The 19,200-nt window shown below is 40.7% G+C and overlaps 1 protein-coding gene across 2 annotated transcripts in view; it reads right to left on the reverse strand.

The window, feature by feature from the left end:
* Rnf130 (ring finger protein 130) overlaps positions 1–18,606 on the reverse strand; it is a 114,896-nt gene extending 96,290 nt beyond the window's left edge. Inside the window, exon 1 of one of the 2 annotated variants that reach the window (XM_074057469.1) lies at positions 18,340–18,606. In XM_074057469.1, the coding sequence (XP_073913570.1) occupies positions 18,340–18,586 (247 nt within the window). In that variant the 5' untranslated portion in view covers positions 18,587–18,606. The remainder of the gene's footprint in view (positions 1–18,339) is intronic. The other variant, XM_074057468.1, reaches the window with a different exon arrangement.
* Positions 18,607–19,200: the final 594 nt, after the last annotated feature.

The raw sequence follows: 19,200 nt of genomic DNA on the forward strand, positions 1-19,200 counted from the left end.
TCAGAATGAGAAGTGACTGGTAACTTGGAAGACAACAACATATCATTTTAGTTTGCAAAATGCAGGCAAAGAAAGCTAGGTAATTACAAATCATCTTGATGAGAAAGAAAATGAGATATTACACAAAGAAATCTGAAAGAATATACAAGATAACTTAAACTTTAATATGGGCAGAAACATACAAAGGTACCCATCTAAAAGCTGAAAAGGCAAATGAAACGTGATAGTATAGATTCATAGGATTTTTAAAGAGTTGACAGGAACAAGCAAAGAGGTTTCTCTCAACTCCTTTAAAAATTTTCTTTTCCTTCCTCCCTCTCCCCTTCCCTCCCTCCGTTCCTTCTTCTTTTCTCCCCAAATATATTAAAGCAAGAATGGGAAACAAACAGGTATACTGCTCAAGGCCAGCTAAACAATGGATGAAAGCATTTTTCAAGACTTTTTGTTTTTTCCATAAAGAGACTAACCCAAGAATTGAAATGATTACAGCAAGGCAAAGAACACTTATAATAGGTACAAAGATTGTTTTAAAAAAAAACCCACAGAAAATATGATTCTTAGGTTAGGTTTCTTTGTTACTCTCATGTCATCTAGGTGAAACTGCAGTTTCTATCTTTTGTATTCATTCTGGTTTTCTCAAGTAATCTCTCATTTTGTTTCCCGTTAAGATGGTTGGTAACTGAAAAGCTTTCTTTGCTCTGAGATTTGCAAACTTTAAAATGACATATTTATTTTCTTACAAATTCCTAGTCATTTTGTTTTGTATCAAAAATGCAAAGAATTCCTTCCTGCTCTCAGCACAGCATCCTCCTCAGAAGTGTGAGATGCACATGTCCACTTAACTTTTCAGACAACACACGTTTCTTTGGCTTCTTCTCTCTCCCTCACTCTTCTTAGATATCTAATTGCCCTAGCACTCTTGGTTGAAAAGACTATTCTTTCCCCCACTGAATTGCCTTGGTGTCCTTTTCAAAAATCAACTGATCATAAACCTAAAGGTTTATTTCTGGATCTCAGTCCTATATCATTGATTACACATTTATGCCAGTACCACACTGCCTTGTAATAAATTTTGAACTCAGGAAATGTACACTGCTAGTTTTTTTCGTGTTTTACTATTTTGGGTCCCTCGTCTATGAATCTTAGGATCTATTTATCACTCTCTGCAAAAAGCCAATTAGTATTTTTATAGGGTTATTAAAGATGTAGGTAAATCTGGAGAGTACTGCCATCTTAATAGTTAAGTCTTTAAATTTTGAACATGGAAATATCTTCTCATTTATTTAGAACCTCAATTTCTTACAAAAATGTTTTGTAATTTTCAGTGCCAATACTGTTTTTCAAACAGTATTTTTAAAAACTTATTCTCTAATTCTTCTTGGCATAGAGAAGTACAATTAACTTTTTATTTTTGATGTATTGGTCTTATATCTATGTATGTTCCACTTGAATAAAACTTCGCTATGCTAGCAGTTGGTGAGCAATTAAACTTTCCTGGAATTTAATTATGGATTAATCTGGGTGCTTTCCTCAATCCATGTCAGATGGTTGTCTCCTAAGATGTCTGATAGGGCAGTGACTCTTTTCCTCATGTTTACTTTAAGGATACTGTAAAATGACATAAACTCCTTAGACCATCTACTTTTAACTAAAATGTCCTTCATTAAATTGACAAATGCCTTTTTAAAAAAATCCCTGCAAAAAAAAGAAACTGGTGGGGCTAAGACTTCTACTCTTATACACACTCTTTAGCTACTATACTAAAAGACTAGGTTTTTTAAAAGAAATCAGATTTGGAAAAGAAAGTCAAAAAGCTAGAAATTAACATGAAGATAGCTTTTTTCCAGCTGTTATTAATTACTAATCTTACTATTGGCCTTTAAGATACTAGTTCATGTGGAAGAAAACAACAGTGTATATAACATTTGTTAAGTATGATGCACGTACTGGAGATAAAGAAAAAGATTGTGTCCTATCACTATAGAGAATGGCTTAGAGGGGCTCAACACTGGACACGAGGGAGCCAGGTAGGAACCACAGTCTAGGTAAGAGACTAGTGATGGTAGCAATGCATGTGGAGAGAAATGGACATATTTTAGTAGTTTAGAACAAGATCTGGTAATTAATTAGATATGGGGATGGGGAGGGCTATAAAGAGAGATGCGTGAGCTTCTGGCAAAACATAGTGGGTAGTGAAGTTTCTGACAAATGAAATAGCAAACACTGAGGAAGAACAGATTTTTTTTGGGGGGGGGGTGGGAGAGCAGTACTGGGGTATGAACTCAGAGCTTGGTACTTTCTAGGCGAATGCTTTACCACTTGAGCCATGACTCCAACCCTGAAACAGACTTTCAGAGAAAAAAATAACAAACTGTCTTGGAAGGTTAAGGAGAGGACCACTGTATTCCTAAGCATTGTTGGGGCTCAGAACATGACAGGTATGGCCCTTTGGCATGCTGAGTACTTTAGACCACAAGGCATTGGAAAGGACTCAGAAGGTCTCTCTCTGACCTCCCATCCTCCTGTCTTCTGGAAGGCTTCTTCCCCTTTAACAATTCACAGAAACTAGAACTCCTCTCCCCCAAAGCAAGTCATAAAATCTAAAAATCACACTTATTCTTTTCCCTTCTTCCTTAAAGACCCTTATTCCAAGAAGGGTCCTGTCTGGGAAAAGGGAATGATACAGTGGTCAAGAAAATCAAAACAGGCAGGACTTGCTGGGTATAACGGTTAATCTTGATTGCCAATTTGACTGGATTGAGACACATCTAGGAGATCAGTAAAGGACACCTCTGGGTGTGTCTGTGATGACATTTCCAGAGACTGGCATATGACTGAGGGTGGTACTAATAGCTCGTAGCCCAACTACAGTGGAAGTGAAAGGCAGAGGGAGCCTAGCTGTTTCACTCCACCTCCTGCCCACCATAAGGAGAACACTCTGCCCCAGCACATACACCCTGTTGTGATGCTTCTGCCTCATGATGGGGACAAAAGCAATGGAGCTGACTGACAATGGACTGAAACTCTGAAACCAAAGGGAAAATAAACCCTCCTCATTTTCTCAGCTTTTTGCCAAACTGACAAAACACTGACTATTATATTGCATTTCCCCCTTAGTCTATTACTATTCCTTTCTGCCCAATCACGTTTCTACAGTCATCCATTCTTCACAGAACCTAAGCATAAAAATAAAGTCTTCGCTGGGTCTTCATTTCTGAAGGTTCCCACCCCACATAAAACTTCAGTTAAATAACTTTGTTAGATTTCTCTCTTATTAACCTGTCTTTTGCTATAGGAATGCTGGTCATGACTCTTATGATAAAGGCATCATACATCCCATGCTCTACAGCATACACCAAATAAAATGTGTACACATTTATCAAAAGATGTACGATGTTTACAACTGCACTGAAACTCATGCCAAGCCTGCTCTACCACTGGGCTATGCCCTCATCCCCTAACAGCATTATTTGTAACCTCAAAAGGTAGGCAACTCACATGTCCATCAACAAGAGAATGGAGAAACTATGATATAATCATAGAGTGGACCACTAACAAACTACAGCTACAAGCAATATTAAGAATTCATCTCACTAATATGAAAATAGATGACTGTATGCCTACTGGAGGAGTGCCTGCCTAGCAAGCATGAGTCTGAGTCCAAATCCCAGCACCACAAAAAGGGAATGCATACCATAATTCCATGTACATTATGACATAATAAGAAATAAATATTTGATCCTCATCCCTGGTTCCTAGGAGAGATCCTAAACTTCTGTAATTTCCCAAGTGATAGAAGCATCTTTTACTATTTGTAACAGGCCCCTTTCAACCACGAGTTTATGCTAATGAGGTGACTTTTGAAGGATGCTTGAAGAACCAACCATGTGATCAGAGGGTCAGAACATTCAGCCTAACCCTCAAGGAAAGGGAAAGGACTGGCAATTGAACTAATAACCAGCTGACATGATTTAATTGATCATGCTTATGTAATGGAACAGTCATAGAACTCTCAACTACAGGTCTCAGAAACTTTCAGGTTGGTGAACATGTTCAGGAAGCACCCCAACTCCACAAGGATAGAAGCTCCTCAGCTTAAGATTCTTCCAGACCTCACCCTATGTACCTCTTCATCTGGCTATTTACTTAAATCTTTTCACATGTATCTTTTATAATATCCTTTATAATAAATCAGGAATAATAAGTGAAGTATATTACTGAGTTGTGTGAGCTGTTGGAACAAATTATCAAATATGAGGAAGGCATTGTGGGAGCCCCCAAACTGTAGTCAAGTCAGATAGATATGTGAGTATCTTGAGACCCACTACTTACAATTGGCATCTGAAGTGGGGTGGAGGCTGTGGGATTTTCACATGTATCTTTTATAATATCCTTTATAATAAATCAGGAATAATAAGTGAAGTATATTACTGAGTTGTGTGAGCTGTTGGAACAAATTATCAAATATGAGGAAGGCATTGTGGGAGCCCCCAAACTGTAGTCAAGTCAGATAGATATGTGAGTATCTTGAGACCCACTACTTACAATTGGCATCTGAAGTGGGGTGGAGGCTGTGGGATTGAGCTCTTAATCTATGGGATCTGTGTTAACTCCAGGCAGTTAGTGTCAGAAGGAAATTAAATTGTAGGACATGCAATTGGTGTCTGGAGAGAGGGAGTAAAGACTAGAAGGGGGAACTATGAGCTGGCAATGATCTATTTCTCGTCCAAGTTGATGGGTGTGTCAGAGTAATCCATCAAGCTAGAGACTGTGTGTATGCTATAGCTAGTAAAAATGTTAATTAATTTTAAAAAATCTGGTTTTCTCATTCCCTAGGTTAAAACCCTTTAATAGTATTCTGACACATGCATGTTAGGTCCATACCTAACAACATTACACTAAGTGAAACACAGCAGAGAAAAAAGGACAAATATTGTATGATTCCTCTCATATGAGGTCACTAGAGTAGTCAAATTCATAGCAACAGTAGAAGGGTGGCAGCCAGAGGGTTAGGGCAGGGGAGGAAGACGTGCTGTTTAACCGGTGTGCTAACAAGATGAAGAGTTCCCAAAAGTGGTTACACAGAATGCTAATGTAGTTAACATACTGAACTATATACCTGAAAATGGCTAAAAGGGCAAAGTTTATATGTATTTTAACACAATTAATTAAAAATTTTTTTTTTTCAGTGTCGAGGACTGAATCAAGAACCAAACATAGTGGATGGAGATGGAGTTGCTGAGTGGTCAGGTCTTCCAGTTATACTCTCTCAGCACCATAATGCTTTTCCCAAGGATATCCTGTATGCTCTTCTCCTGAGCTATATCCTCAGGCTCTTAATCAAAAAATTTAAAACCACCACCAAAAACCCTTCAATAGTCTCTCATTCCTCTCATTGGAAAGTCTAAAATCCTAGAAGTCTACAAAGTGCTGACTGACCTCTTCAGCTCCTCTTTGTGTCACTATCCTTTACTCTTTAACTCCTTTCATCCCCTCAAGCACATCATGTATCTTGTACCTTTGTTCTTTCTGTGTTTCCTCAGGCTAAGGTGGTTTTCCTTTCTGTCTTCCTCTTAATTTAATTAATAACAGTTCATGTTTCAGCCTCAGCCTTGGCCAAACACCCTGGACAGAGGTGCCTGATGCTGCTGATGGGCTAGTTCTCTCAGTTAGATTCTCTCAGAACTACAATGCTTTCAACCAAGGACTACTGCTAACTACTTTTGTTATTACCTGTTTAATGTCTCCTTTCTCCACCAGACAGCAAGCAGGCACAGTAGATGCTTAGTAATTATGTAACAAATGAATACCTGAAGCAACTGCCCCACCCAAATTTAGGATTTCTGGTACAGATGAATTAGTCTAGTGGCAACATGGACGTGAGAAACTGCATCATAAATAGTGACCTGTGAGGAATCACAGGAAAGAGACATTAGGAAACTAACCTTTGTAAGTATTTACAAAACAATAAAGGTGAATTGTATAAACAATGGGCCAAGTTAGGGTACTGCTAATCATTAGCAAAATTTAAAAAATGATTATTAAACACTAGACACTGTGAAAGAGAAAGCTGCGCTCTTAAGAGTACAAGCTCAGGTTCTCTATGTGTAGGAAGGCAGAATACTGACTCCCTCAGAAATGCCCATGTGCTATCCCCAGAACCTAATCCCGCGCTAGGTTACAAGGCAAGGGGGAATTACGGTTGCCTTTGAAAGTAAGCCAGCTGACCTTATGATAAAGAGATTATTTTGGTGGGCTCAATATAATCACAGGGTATTTCAAATGTAGAGGAGAAAGGGAGAAGGTCAGAGTCAGGGAGAGATCTAAGGATAGAGAAAGGGGCCACGTGCCAAGGTATGCAAGGCACCCTCTTGAAGAAAAGCCAACACCTTGATTTCAGTTCAGGGACATTCACTTCAAACTTCTGACCTCCAGAACTGTAAGAAAAGTAAATCTATGTTACTTTAAGCTACCTCATTTGAAGTGACTTGTTACAGTAGCAATATGAAACTAACACATTATGGCTAAACCATGAAAAATTCACTTCTTTTTCTCCCTTGCCATGATTCCCACCTAGCGGAACAGAGTAAATAAAGTATCTTTATGGGTTTTTTTTTTTCTACCAAAGCATTTTACTGTATCTTTTATGGTATCATAAGACAAAGAAATAGACCCTAAATGCTAAGTTGATAAACTAGGAAACTGTGGAATGCTCCCCACTCTCCACAGAACACAGCTTTTAGGTGCATAAAAAGGGTTTGTTCACTCAGATTGTTTGTACTTTGTCATCAATAACTTAGAGCAAGGATTGTGTGTGTGTGTGTGTGTGTGTGTGTGAAAGGATCTCACTACGTAGGTTAGGTGGGTCTTGAACTCATGCTCTTCCTGCTTCAGCCTCCCAAGTGCTGGGATTACAGGCCTGTACCACCACAGCAGGACTTGAGCAAGAGATTCTTAACTGGATTCAAAGACCACCTGGGAGTTTCAAGGGGTAACCCAACCTCCTATACCTCATTACAAGTTTTGTGTATATCATATAAATACGTTATTTCTCTGCAGAAAGGTCCACAGCTTTCATCAAAATCTTAACGGGGATTTATAACCCCCAAAAGGTTAAGAACTACTAGCTTAGATGAAGATAAAGTATGCTCATGATATTCACTAGCAATAACAAGAAAGAATAAAGACTGGATGACAAAACAGGAGTCAAAGGATATCACAGGCTGAATCTAGCAAAGATAAAATCACATGGTTTATGAGACTCTATGGAAAGAGACTCTGAAGGTTTAGTCAGGAGTAAGCTCAGAATGAATCAGTGATCAGGATTATCAAAATAACTTGTGTAACTTCAGGCAGTTGTCCAGAAAGATGGAAACAGCTCTGCTCTCTTCTGCAATGGCAAAACCAGATCCTGCAAGACTGTGTTCAATTCTGGGTTTCCCTTTTCATTATTTTTATTGGTTTCCTTTGACTCCCATAACAAATGATCAGAAACTATGCTGGTTCGAAACAACAGAAATTTGTATCTCAAAGTTGTGAGACAAGTGTTGGCAGGATTGATTCCTTCTGGAAGTTGTAAGGGAGAAACCAGTCAAGGCTCAAACCCAGCTTCAGGTGGCTGCTGCCAATCCCTGGTGCTCCTTGACTTGTGGCAGAATCACTCTAATCCCTGCCTATCTCCTTCCTATGACCTTCTTCTTGGTGTCTCCCTCTATCCTCTCCTCTATGGTGACACTCACTAGTCACTGGATTTAGGCCTCACTTTAAGCTAGTACAATATCATCTTGATCCTTTAACTAGTGACATCTGCATAGGTCCTATTTTCAAATAAAGTCACATTCTAAGATTCTAGGTGGATATGAACTTTTGTGGAACACTATTCAACCCATGCCTTGATCTATTCAGGCTTCTATATTAAAATACCTTAGGTTGGGTAATTTATAAACAACATAAATTCATTGGTCCCAGTTCTGGAATTTGGGCTGTCCAAGGTCAAGGCATCAGCAGATTTGTATATGGCAAAAAATGGCACTTTCTACGTGTTCTCACATGGTAGAAAAGGGCCTTTTATAGGGGCACTAATCTCATTTATGAGCGCTTGAATCTTACTATCTAATCACTTTTGAAAGGCACACCTTTTAACACTGTCACAATGAGGATTAAGTTCGAACATAATAATTTTGAAGGGACACTAACATTCAGACCACAGCAATTCACAACACTTTTTGAGGGGAATATTAATAATAGACAAATTTATTCTGGGGTTTAAAAGACCACATTCCTAAGAATGGCCAAAAGAAATAGGAATATGAAGTCTAAAGGTTAGAGGACTTGAGCCAAAGAAAGAAATTAACAATTGTCTACAAATATTTAAACCAACTTTTCTTTCGGAAATACTTTTTAACATTCAGTTTTCTAGAGATGAATATGGTAGATTTCTTTTGCTACATTTGTTTAAATCTAAGTTATAAAATCATCTGTTAGGAATGATGAAGCCTTGGATGGAAGGCTAGACTTGTTGATCACTGATGGCCATTCAATTCTGAGCCTACAATTCCTCTCCCATGTCTGTCTCTTTAACTGTCAAATATACAGAACCAAACAACTGTACAGCTCAACTACCACAGCAACCAGTATGTGTTTGGGAGGGAGGAGGGAGTAGAAGTAGAAGGGTGTCAATCAGAAGACACACATTATAAAGAAAACTTAGAAGACCCAAGAACAGAATGAGTAGCGAATGGTTTTAGCATGAGGGAAGGAGACTAGACCTAGACCAAAGTGTGACTATCTACATACCATAGTAAAGAGTCCAGATTTCCAGTGTAGGGTTGATGAGAAGTCACTGAAGGGGTTTAAACAAGGAGTGACATGAGTAGGCAAACCTTCAAGATAATTCTGGCTATTGTAAGAAACTGATGGAAGTTAAGAGAAAAAGCAGAGAGACCAAGAAAAGACAGTAAGAGATGACTGCTGCCTGGACTAAGATGGCAGTTATGAAGATGGCAAGCAATAAACGGATGTGATACATTCTGTATGTAAATTGAGAAGCACTGATTGTATGTATAATATGAGGAAAAAGAAGCAAGGATGACTCCTAAATTTGTTTTAATAAGAGCAGACAGTGATGTTATTTACTGATGAGGGAAAGACTGGGAAGCAGTGTTAATATTAATAGACTGGGAGGTAAAAAGTAGAGTCAAAGTTCCACTTGGGTCTTATCAATCTGAGATGTTCTTGAGACATTTAAGTAAAGATACCAAACAGGCAACTGAATCTAGAACTCAGGGTAAAAATACAGATATACGAAGAGGTATAGGAAACTAGCAGAGAAAAACAACAACGAGAAAGAAAACTGTCTCAAAGAGTTATCTTATTTCTTTATAAGAAAGTATTTTTTGATTACTGGGCATCATTAAGAGCCCATGTGGTTTTGTTTAGAAGTTGTGATCTCAAACTTCAGTCAGCTGGGTTCTAAGATTTTCCCCCAGCAACGTTCAGTTGCTTGGCTACCGGAAAACATGGAAAAAGTGAGAGGCACATGGTTCATCCAGGATGGATGTTTTGTCAAGTGATATAGAAGAGAGGAAAAAAGAGGTGATAATCATAAAGAGTCATATTATTATATCAAACAAGGAGGGATGTGAGAAGCAGGGCTGGAGTGCTGAGCGATACCTCACTCTATCCAACGGGAGCCAAGGAACAGGATCACACCATGCTTAGCTGGGTGAATGCTGAGTCTTCCCGTGATGGTTTGGAGAGGGAAAATGGAAACACTGTGAGCCAGGCAATGCAGTGGCTACTACAGTAAGTTACTTTCAGTGCATGGACCCAGCTTGTTTATGAAATAAAATCACTCAATTCATCAGCATTTCCTAATTTCATAGTTCAAGTAGATCTGCTGAGATGTTGCTTAGTTTCTACACAATCCTAAATGCCACAGTATGTCACTGGAGCTGGAAAGGAGTTCCCAACAGGGAACTTCTTTTAAAGAAAAAAAAAGTAGGGACCAGATTCATTTTGCAGTGAGCAAGGTGGAAAGAGTTGGAATCTTATTGTATGGATCTATGAAAAAAGCAAAGTCATTCAATGGCTTACAAAAAAGTACAGCTGTTCCCTTCACCTACCTGCCCCTAGTCCCCAGAGGCAACCAACTTCCCTTTTTAGTTTTTCTGGTGGCCAGCCTTCATAGAACAACAAAAAAGATAACAGCCATTACTTCTTGGTTTGTCAACTTTGGACAGCATCTGTGGATTTATGTCACAAATTAGGATTCTGCTCACTTATTCTTCTCCATCTCTTTTTTCTTTTACTTATTTTCCTGTGTGGTTCCTCTAGTTTCTGCAACTACAGATAACCTTCTGAGTCCTCACCCTATGAGAAGAATATACTGGCCCCTCACCCATCCGTAACATCTCCTTTGCTCTCTTTCATTTTTCTGCCTTTGTCATGTATATTCATATATTCTTAAGGTTTATCTCATTGACTTTATGCTTTGAAACTATAATTAAACATCCCATGCCTTAACAGATTAATTTTAAACAGTGAAAATCAATACAAGTATTCATAACATCACCAGAAAAAAGGGCTGGGGGGTGTATAGCTCAGGAGCAGAGCACTTGCCTAACATGTACATGGCCCCAGAACAGCACTGAGGTGTGTATGTGTGGGGGGAAATCAACCTGTATATAATTCTTCCTGGTTATCTCCTTCAGATAATGAATTCTTCTCTCTTCTCCCTCATGAAAATATTTTCCCTTTTATAATGAAAAGTAACAATAATGTGTGTGTGTGTGTGTGTGTGTGTGTGTGTGTGCGTGCGTGCACGTGTTGCTGAGGATCAAACTCAGGGCCTAGCAGGCATTCTACCACTCAGCTACATCTCCAGATCTATGGCAATTAAAAAAAAAAAAACCAGAAATGTCACCGATGTGATTTAATAGATATAACAACCATTTTTATTTTTGCACACTACTCTGAGCCCTTGTCCACACAAACCAAACAGAATCAGTTCAACTGCCTTGTGTTTACTTTTGAGTGCATACAGGTTTTTGTAATGATCCCCTTTTATGCCTGTGTAACATTCCAATGAGTGGCTATATCATAATTTATTAAGCCCTTTTGGGAAGCAATACAAGGAAGTGGTTAAAGCATAGGCTCTGCCATCAAACAGATCTACATCAAGTCCCAGCTCTGCCGAATCCCCAAGGCCACAGTGAGTTATCTCATTCTCTTTAACTCATCTAACACTAATTGTTCAGCACCACCCTACTATGTTCCAAATACCGCATTAATAAGTGCATATAGAAGAGGACACAAGAGACAGGATCCCTGCCCTCCAAAACAAAGAAAACAGATACATAATTTCCAATTATGTTAAGTGCTATAAAGAAAAATGCAATAATGAAAGACTGGAGTGCCTTGAATTCCCCAAGCATAAAGTCAGAACAATAGTACCACCACCTGCAGCTGTAATGAGGATCAAATATAATCCATGTAGAATATCTGGTACCATTCTTGGTGCACAGTATGTGCCCAATACGTGTTAATTACATTACTGCCTGGGATAAACTGAGAGCACCAAAGCAAGAATCTCTCATATTCTTCTCTCTTCTTTTTCCTGTCAATATAAATCCTACACATTTTCAAGGCTGAGTTTACCACAAAAAGTTTAACCTGGGCCTTTCTTTTATATTCATTTCTTTCCTCATGTTTAGTTTTCTTTTACCTCCTTGAATATGCTACATGTATTCATAAGAGCTCAATTAACATCCTCACCTGCAATACTATCATCTGTGTTTTAGGGGGGCCTTTTTCTGTTGATGGTTCTTGTTTGGTGATGGGTCATGTTTTCCTGCTCCTTTGCAAGCCTGGTAGTTTTGGACTCGATGTCAGTTTCAGATTTTGTGTTTTTAGAACTGGATTTTGATGTATTCCTTTAAATACTGTTGAGCTTTAGTCTGGGACAAGTTACTCAGAATCAGATTCTTTTAAGGTTTGTTTTTAAACTTCATTAGGGAGATCTAGAACATGCTTTGCTATATGAATAATTTGGCCTCATTCTATGCCCTATGCACTAGGAGGTCTTTCTACTAGTGAGAATATGAACTGCTAGAAATGTCCTACCTGCTAATTTCAGGCAGTTGTTCACCCCAACCTCCAGGAATTTCTTCACGGGATGTGCACTGATGCCAAACCACACTTGAGGAGACCCCTCTGTAGCAATCCAGAGCTGGCTCTCTGTGCAACCCCTCCTCTCTAAACACTGAAGTTGCCTTAGCCTCCTGGAGCTTTGAACTATCTCATCAACTCAGAAGACCTCCCTGTGCTGCAGTCTTGAAAGTCTCCCCAGGCAGTACGGTGGGGCAATGATGAAGCTCCCTTATTTATTTTCCTTCTTTTAGGGATCACCATCCTGTGATACTTATTGACCTATATCTAAAACTGCTGTTTAACAACTTTGCCAGGTTTTCTAATCTAGTGAAGGTGGGAAGGCAAACCACTGCCTATTATAAAATTTCTTGTGTTTGAGTTCAAATTCCACTATTTTAATGAAGTCTTCCTAGACTACATGTCTAAGTAATTTTGTTATTCTTCTGGTCTCCATGCCATTTATAATCTAGCACAATAACAGAAGCCCTGCAGTATGCTCTATCCATCACTGCCCTTACCCCTCATACACAGCTTCCTAAGACGCCTGCTATCAGCTTCACCACTAGACCAAGGATCACAGGATTCAATGCACTCACATATTTGAGTGGCTTGCTAGTGCCAGGAAGAGTCTTAGCTGCTAGACTAAAACAAAGACAGCATGATCCCTAGCTTCCAGGAGTTCACAGTTTAGGACAACTTAATAATCAAATCCTCATCCATAATATAATACTTAATTGGAAAAATAAGGCACAAATGAGCACTCAGAATGGAGGTCGCTGAATTTATTACTAAAGGGACAAAGGGTAAATATTTTAGGCTCAGAGGACTGGGCCTTGTAGTCTCTTGTTACAACCACTCAGTTCTGCTGGTATGGCACAAAAGCAGTTATAGATACCATTTAAACAAATGGGCATAGATAGCTGTGTTCCAATAAAACTCTTTGCAGACCCCTGCTTTAGAACAAAATCCACCTGTAAACTGAAGACAGCTTCCAGTCTTTTATAGTGGCATACCCTAGTTGTGTTATCCAGAGAGGGCTGATCTTGTCAACAGATGACCGGAAGTTCTCTCAGACAGGAATTGTGTTTGGTGTCTTTTTCACATGCACAGGACTTGTATAATACAATCACAGAGTAGGTGCTTATGAAGTGCCTTTTTGATGCAAGTCATTTGGTATTTGAAGGGTGCTTTTTATTCAAAACTGCTTCCAACAGTAAAGAATGCCATACAACTTATGGAAAGTAATGAATGCCTAGTGTATACAATACTTAAGAAGGACAAAACAAATAAATGTTGGTCTAGACAAACTTAATAGTTTCACTTTGTAAATAGGTCAAGACTGCTATATTTTAAAAACTAGTCCTGAAGACTATCCACTCATCCCAATGATGTGGACATGATCCAAAACACTAGACTTCCTCTTTGAGAATTATGAAAAAACAGTGCACAAGCACATAAAAAATGTTTCTTTCCTTAATAGTTTTTCTCTTTTAAATAAAACTTACATTACCTTAGTTAGGGAGGTACCTAACTTGACTGTTATTAAAATTTAAATAAATCTTGAAAAAAAAAAAAAGGTTGATATAGTGCAGACATTAATTGTTCAACCAAAAAGATAACTCACAATATTAATGCTAACAATGTTTACATTAATGTTTCCCTACTGTATAGTATGTGCCTATATTGTGTAACCCACACACTTTCCCAATGTGACTGATATAAAAAGAACAACACTTTCCTTAATGGGTATGTCCTGGCAGGTCTGTTTAAAAAGATTTGTCCTATTGTTTTATAGTCACACATTGTTCAAACTGAAAAGGATCTTAGAATTTATCTAGTCTAATCCTTCTAATGAAGGATCTCCCTTTTATAACATTTAAAATAATGTTCTGTAGTTTGTTCATCACTTAAAACCTGTATTCAGAACTAACCTTAAACTGAAGGTGTGTTTGGTCTATATGACGTGGGACTGAAGCTGCCCCAGATCCAGATGCAAGGCAAAACTGGCCTGGGTGAAGTCAGGGAAAGCTCACACGCTTTTACATGTGACATGCAGCTTCCCTGTATCTCCCCTTAACAACCGCCAATGAAGGAGATCTAAATTTTTAACCTAAGGACTATATAGTCATTTCTATTAACTTTTTTCCCTTAACTTCAGTCTCTCATTCTACACAATCCTTACTGCATCACCCAGTATATCAGTTAAATATGCATTTTTTAAATCAAAATCACTGGTGCAGCAAACAAAAACCTTCACAACATAAAGAGCAGCAGGAAGGAAAAGTTGGAGGCAACAAGTACTGACAACACTTACGGAAACAGGGTGGTAGTAGGTTAGGGACGTGGTAAGGGAGTTGATATTCTACTAGAAATCATCCAAAAGTGAAGGGAAAATGTGGTATGTGAAAGCATTTTCTAAGCTGTAAGTTCAATATAAATATGATTTATTATATATCTCCTTTTTCTTCTTGCCTCACTGTTTATTGATGGAAACATTTGGTTTTTAGAGCCTCTCGTGCCTTCTGAATTCTCTTTCTGAACACTTAAGAGTCCCTGCTCCCTTTTTCTCTAAGCATTTTGAAATCTCTGTCTAGTAGCCCCTGTGCCTTTATGAATTCTAATACTACATGACCCCTTTCACCCAAATTCCTGTTTTCATATCAGCCTCCATCACGGTTTATGAGAATCTCTAAAATGAATTTCAGGGTCATTAAAGGAAACATTACAGGGCTCACCCAACAGTTCGGTTTTTAAGACACCAAAAACCTAAGATTCATTTTTTTAAAGATTTTTATTGCATCCTTACAGTCAGCTAGATTATTCAATAAAGGTTTAAAATTGTTCTGTAAGGCTGCAACACTTAATCCTGAAAATTTCTGTGCAAGGCAAGAAGTGGCTGATAGCAAATTCTTCTCACCAGCGCATCTGCATACATAATTACATTATCAACACAGGGCTTTCTCCTCTCCCAACCCCCACTCTGAGCTCAAACAAAAAGTTAGTGTGCACGTACATAAAGCACATTTGCAATGTCTGCTCCACAGTACACACTAGCTGGTCTGCTCTGTGAGGGTATTAAAGATTTTATTCCTAGTTCAAAGCTTACCCATTTCAGTAAGCAGCAAGAAAACAACACTGATCTGTGCATAAACATGAGACACACTCCTTCAAAACACATTATTTCTAAAAATGAATTATCAGTTAAAATGTGAAATTTGCTAGTCCTGAACAAATGAATCTCAACCCACCAACACATTCTAATGACAAAAGTATGCTTTCAAAGCACACCTGTTTATGAAGTATTTTATATAGCAGAGGTGTAACTCTGTCTAAAATATACTCTTAACATACCAAAGCACCTACAGAAAGAAGATTGCCAACCTGTCCTAAAAGACAGAGACTACAACTTACTCAGTAATTTGTGCATGGCTTTACAATTTATGTATGGCTTTACAATTTATGTATGGCTGAGAGTAGCACTGTAAATGAGAAAGGGTTCTAACTTCACGAATCAAATCTTACAGGTAAAATGAGCCATCATGGTAAGATCTAGGAAAACTGTAAAGTTGTTTTGTCTTTATGTTCATTTCTACCAAACACACTCATCCTCAAATGAATTTTTTGTTAATTGCATAAATGTGTATGTGTGTGTGCGCGCGTGTGTGTGTGTAAATGGAGCATCATTTGTCTTAGTGTCTACATATAGGCCTCAATAAACATGTCAAAAATTCTCTTCAAAACTGTGAGAGCACAAGGTCATGAGGAATACTATTTTTCTTTAAAAATATTAAAAATTTGAAAACCCTAAATCAAGATTATAATATAAAGTAACCAAATATTCCCATTTAAATTATTTTCTTAAACATAAATAATTTTAACAGATTTCTACCACATTCTCATTTTTAGAATACATTCCTAAGTTCCTACTGCACAAGCAGAAAAACAACTTGGGTTTCACATAACCTCACTGGTTTAGAAACAATTTACAGGTAAACTGACTTATAATAAAGATCCCTAATAAAATGTGAACTTCAGATTTTTTTTTTTTAACCAGTTTCATTCACTGCTGTTGCCCCTCCCTCTTCACCAGTTCTTTGAATGGTGCTTGGCACACAGTGGGATTTCAATCAGCCAGATTCAAGTTACCTTAGGATCCCACCCAGAGAAAACCTGGAGCAATTCTTATATGGTACAGATACAAAATGATCTCCTCCCCTCTCCACCCCTGAGAATCAAGGAAAGAGAAAAGAGAAACTCAGAAAACTGAGCTCAGACTCAATCCTCACACCCTGCTTCACAAATGTGCTCACTTTGTTGCAGTGTCTAAAATACTACCAAATCTAGAGATTCATTTGCATTAACAAATCTGTTAAGAATTCAGGAACCATTTCAACCTCTCAATAAGCCTTAAGAGGTAAATATCTCATCATTCCATTTTACAGACAAGAAAGTGAAGCCAAGTGACAGAATTATTTTGCCAGTATCACATAATACATGTCCAGCGCAGATCTGACTCAGAGCCTTTAATCTCTTGCAATGTTACTTCCCCAGTGAGAGGGCAATAGGACTGACCTTCATCCACACATCAGTGAAAATTAGTTCCAACACCTTTCTGTTTCAGTACCTAAACCAAGCTTTCTCAAAGATGGGGCTTTTATTTGGGGTGACAGACAAGCAACAAGTAGTTGCTTGTAACACTTTGGAGGCAAGAAACTAAAGTGAGGGCCATGGATCTAGGGTGTCTTAGGGAACCAAGTCCCAAAGACAAACCACAGATTTCAAAACACTACACAGGGCCAGCTCTTGCTCCAGAACAGCTTGCCTCTCTCTTCCTCTTCCTACCCTTCCACGTGACCCTCAGGGTTCTCCCTACCAGAAAATAGGCTAGCATTGTCAGTGCCATAGTTTGGCACCATTATGTGTCCCAACCACAGTGACTGGCACAGAGCAGGCACGCAAATATTTATTGAATGAAGCAAAAACAACAGTTGTTTCTATGGCCAAGCTGGGATCTTAACTCCTGCTTTTAAGCAAGTGAAGATGAGAAATACACCTTTAAGCACTTGCTTATTGGTGTAAAAACGAACATTAAAGAGCCCAGTCTAAGTTGGGACAGGCTACAGTAAAGCCTTATGTCATCCTTTTCCCCAGCCAGACTGCCCCAAAGAAAACCGCTAGTTACCATACTAATGCAGCGCTAGAGGGACATATTTTAGCTTATACTATAAAGGCAAACACTATTACCTTATTCAGGTCGCCTAGTTTAGGTCATCTTAACATGAATAGCAGTTATTAAAAAAAAAAAAAAAGAAAGAAAAGAAAACTCCCTTCTCAGCATTCTCAGGATTGAGGGGAGGGAGGGAGAAGATAATCATTTTCCAAAAGTTCACAGTGCACCCAAATCCCAAAACTCACACTCCTCGAGGTAAGAAACGTTACCTTTCAAACGCGACCAGCAATTTCAGCATTCACTATACGGAAAAACACGGAGATAAATCATCAAACGGCCTCAAAGACAATTCCTAGACAATTTTACCTATTTCCCTCCTGGTCAGCACCCGTGACCTCAAGACTTGGCTACTGGTCCATTTGCTCAGATTCTTCATAATGTGAATTTTCCCCGTAAAACTACGGGGCAGAACAAGAGCCAAAAGCAACAGGGAAGATTCCCATTTTCCTCTTCCACTCCCCCCCCATTTACCACTTAAGAGAAAAACGGCACGTTCTTAACGTTAGAAAGGGGCCTCTCCTGCTTGGTAATCCAATGCAGCATTAAATCCGTGATTTCAGGAACAAACCTGCCGGCCTCCAAAACACAAGTTAAGACCTCCTCCAACACGAATTAGTTTTGCGCTCTTGCACCACCTTCTTTGTCTCAGCTGTCCCTGCAAACTCGCAGTTCAGTGCCCTCCAGTAAACAAGCTACCTAAATGCAAAGAACGTCCTCAGTCTGTTTTTAAAAAAAAATTTAAAAAGAAAGGTAAACCCCCAATAAGGCTTCTGGAGTCTCTTTTCCAGACGTGAACAGGCCACGATCTTACCACAGAAACCCCGATCCGAGGGCCGGCGGCCCGGCGACGCGGGCGAGCCCGGGCCTCCGGGACCAGGGACCAGGGATCGAGACCCCCCCCCGTCACCGACCCCGCCACGCCTAGCGCCCCTCTCCGGTCCCCCAGGCCCGGCCCTCACCTCCGTGGATGGGCAGCGGCGCCAACACCTGGCCGCGGACCTCGGCCTTGGGCGAGTCGAGCCCGTAGCGCCCGCGGTCGATGCGGAACGTGAGCGGGGCGCCGCGGCCGGGCTCCTGCACCGTCACGTTGATGAGCGCCGTGTAGTACTCCTGGCTCGCGTTGTCCGCCCGCGCCGGCCACAGGCTGCAGGTCAGCAGTGCGAGCGCGGCGAGCCGGGCCGGGCCCGCCCGCGCCGCGCCGCTCATCGTCCCTCCGGCCGCCGCCGCCGCTGCTCGCGGACCGGGCTCCCGGGCCGGCGCTGAGAGGCGGGGCGGGCGCGGCCTGGGCTGCGGCGGGAGCGCGCTCCTTGCGCGGAGCCAAGCACGAGCACGGCCCGCCTCGGCGCCGCGGCCCCGCCGCTGGCTGCCCTCACGTCCGCCGTCTGCCCGCGAGGACGCGCGCATGAGTTCCCGCCGCGAAAACAGAGGGTCAGGCCGCGCGTGGTTGCCTCCTCAGGGCACCTCGAGGGCTCAAGGGGCGGGGCACCTCCATTCCTGTCCCCCCACCGCCCAGTCCCGGCTCGGTCCTGCCGAGTTGGGGCGAGAGGCGGCTTCTGAGGACACAGCAGGGGTGGGAAGGGGCGAGTACAACCCGCGCGACGGAGGGTCAAAGGCGCAGAAGTCTCGCCGGCCTCGGCTGCCGCCTCGGGCGCGCGTTCGCCACCCCGCCCCCTTCCCTCGACTCCCCTCGACTCCCCTCCACCCCCCTCCGCCAGCCGAGCAGCATCGCGCAGGCCTAAAGCGCAGCCCCGCCCCCGCGCATGCGTACGAGGTCCCGTCGTCTCCCGCCTGCCTGCACGAGGGGCTGGGGAGGGCCGGTC

Source organism: Castor canadensis, chromosome 16 (assembly GCF_047511655.1).
Source record: "Castor canadensis chromosome 16, mCasCan1.hap1v2, whole genome shotgun sequence".
In the NCBI taxonomy this organism is placed as follows: domain Eukaryota; kingdom Metazoa; phylum Chordata; class Mammalia; order Rodentia; family Castoridae; genus Castor; species Castor canadensis.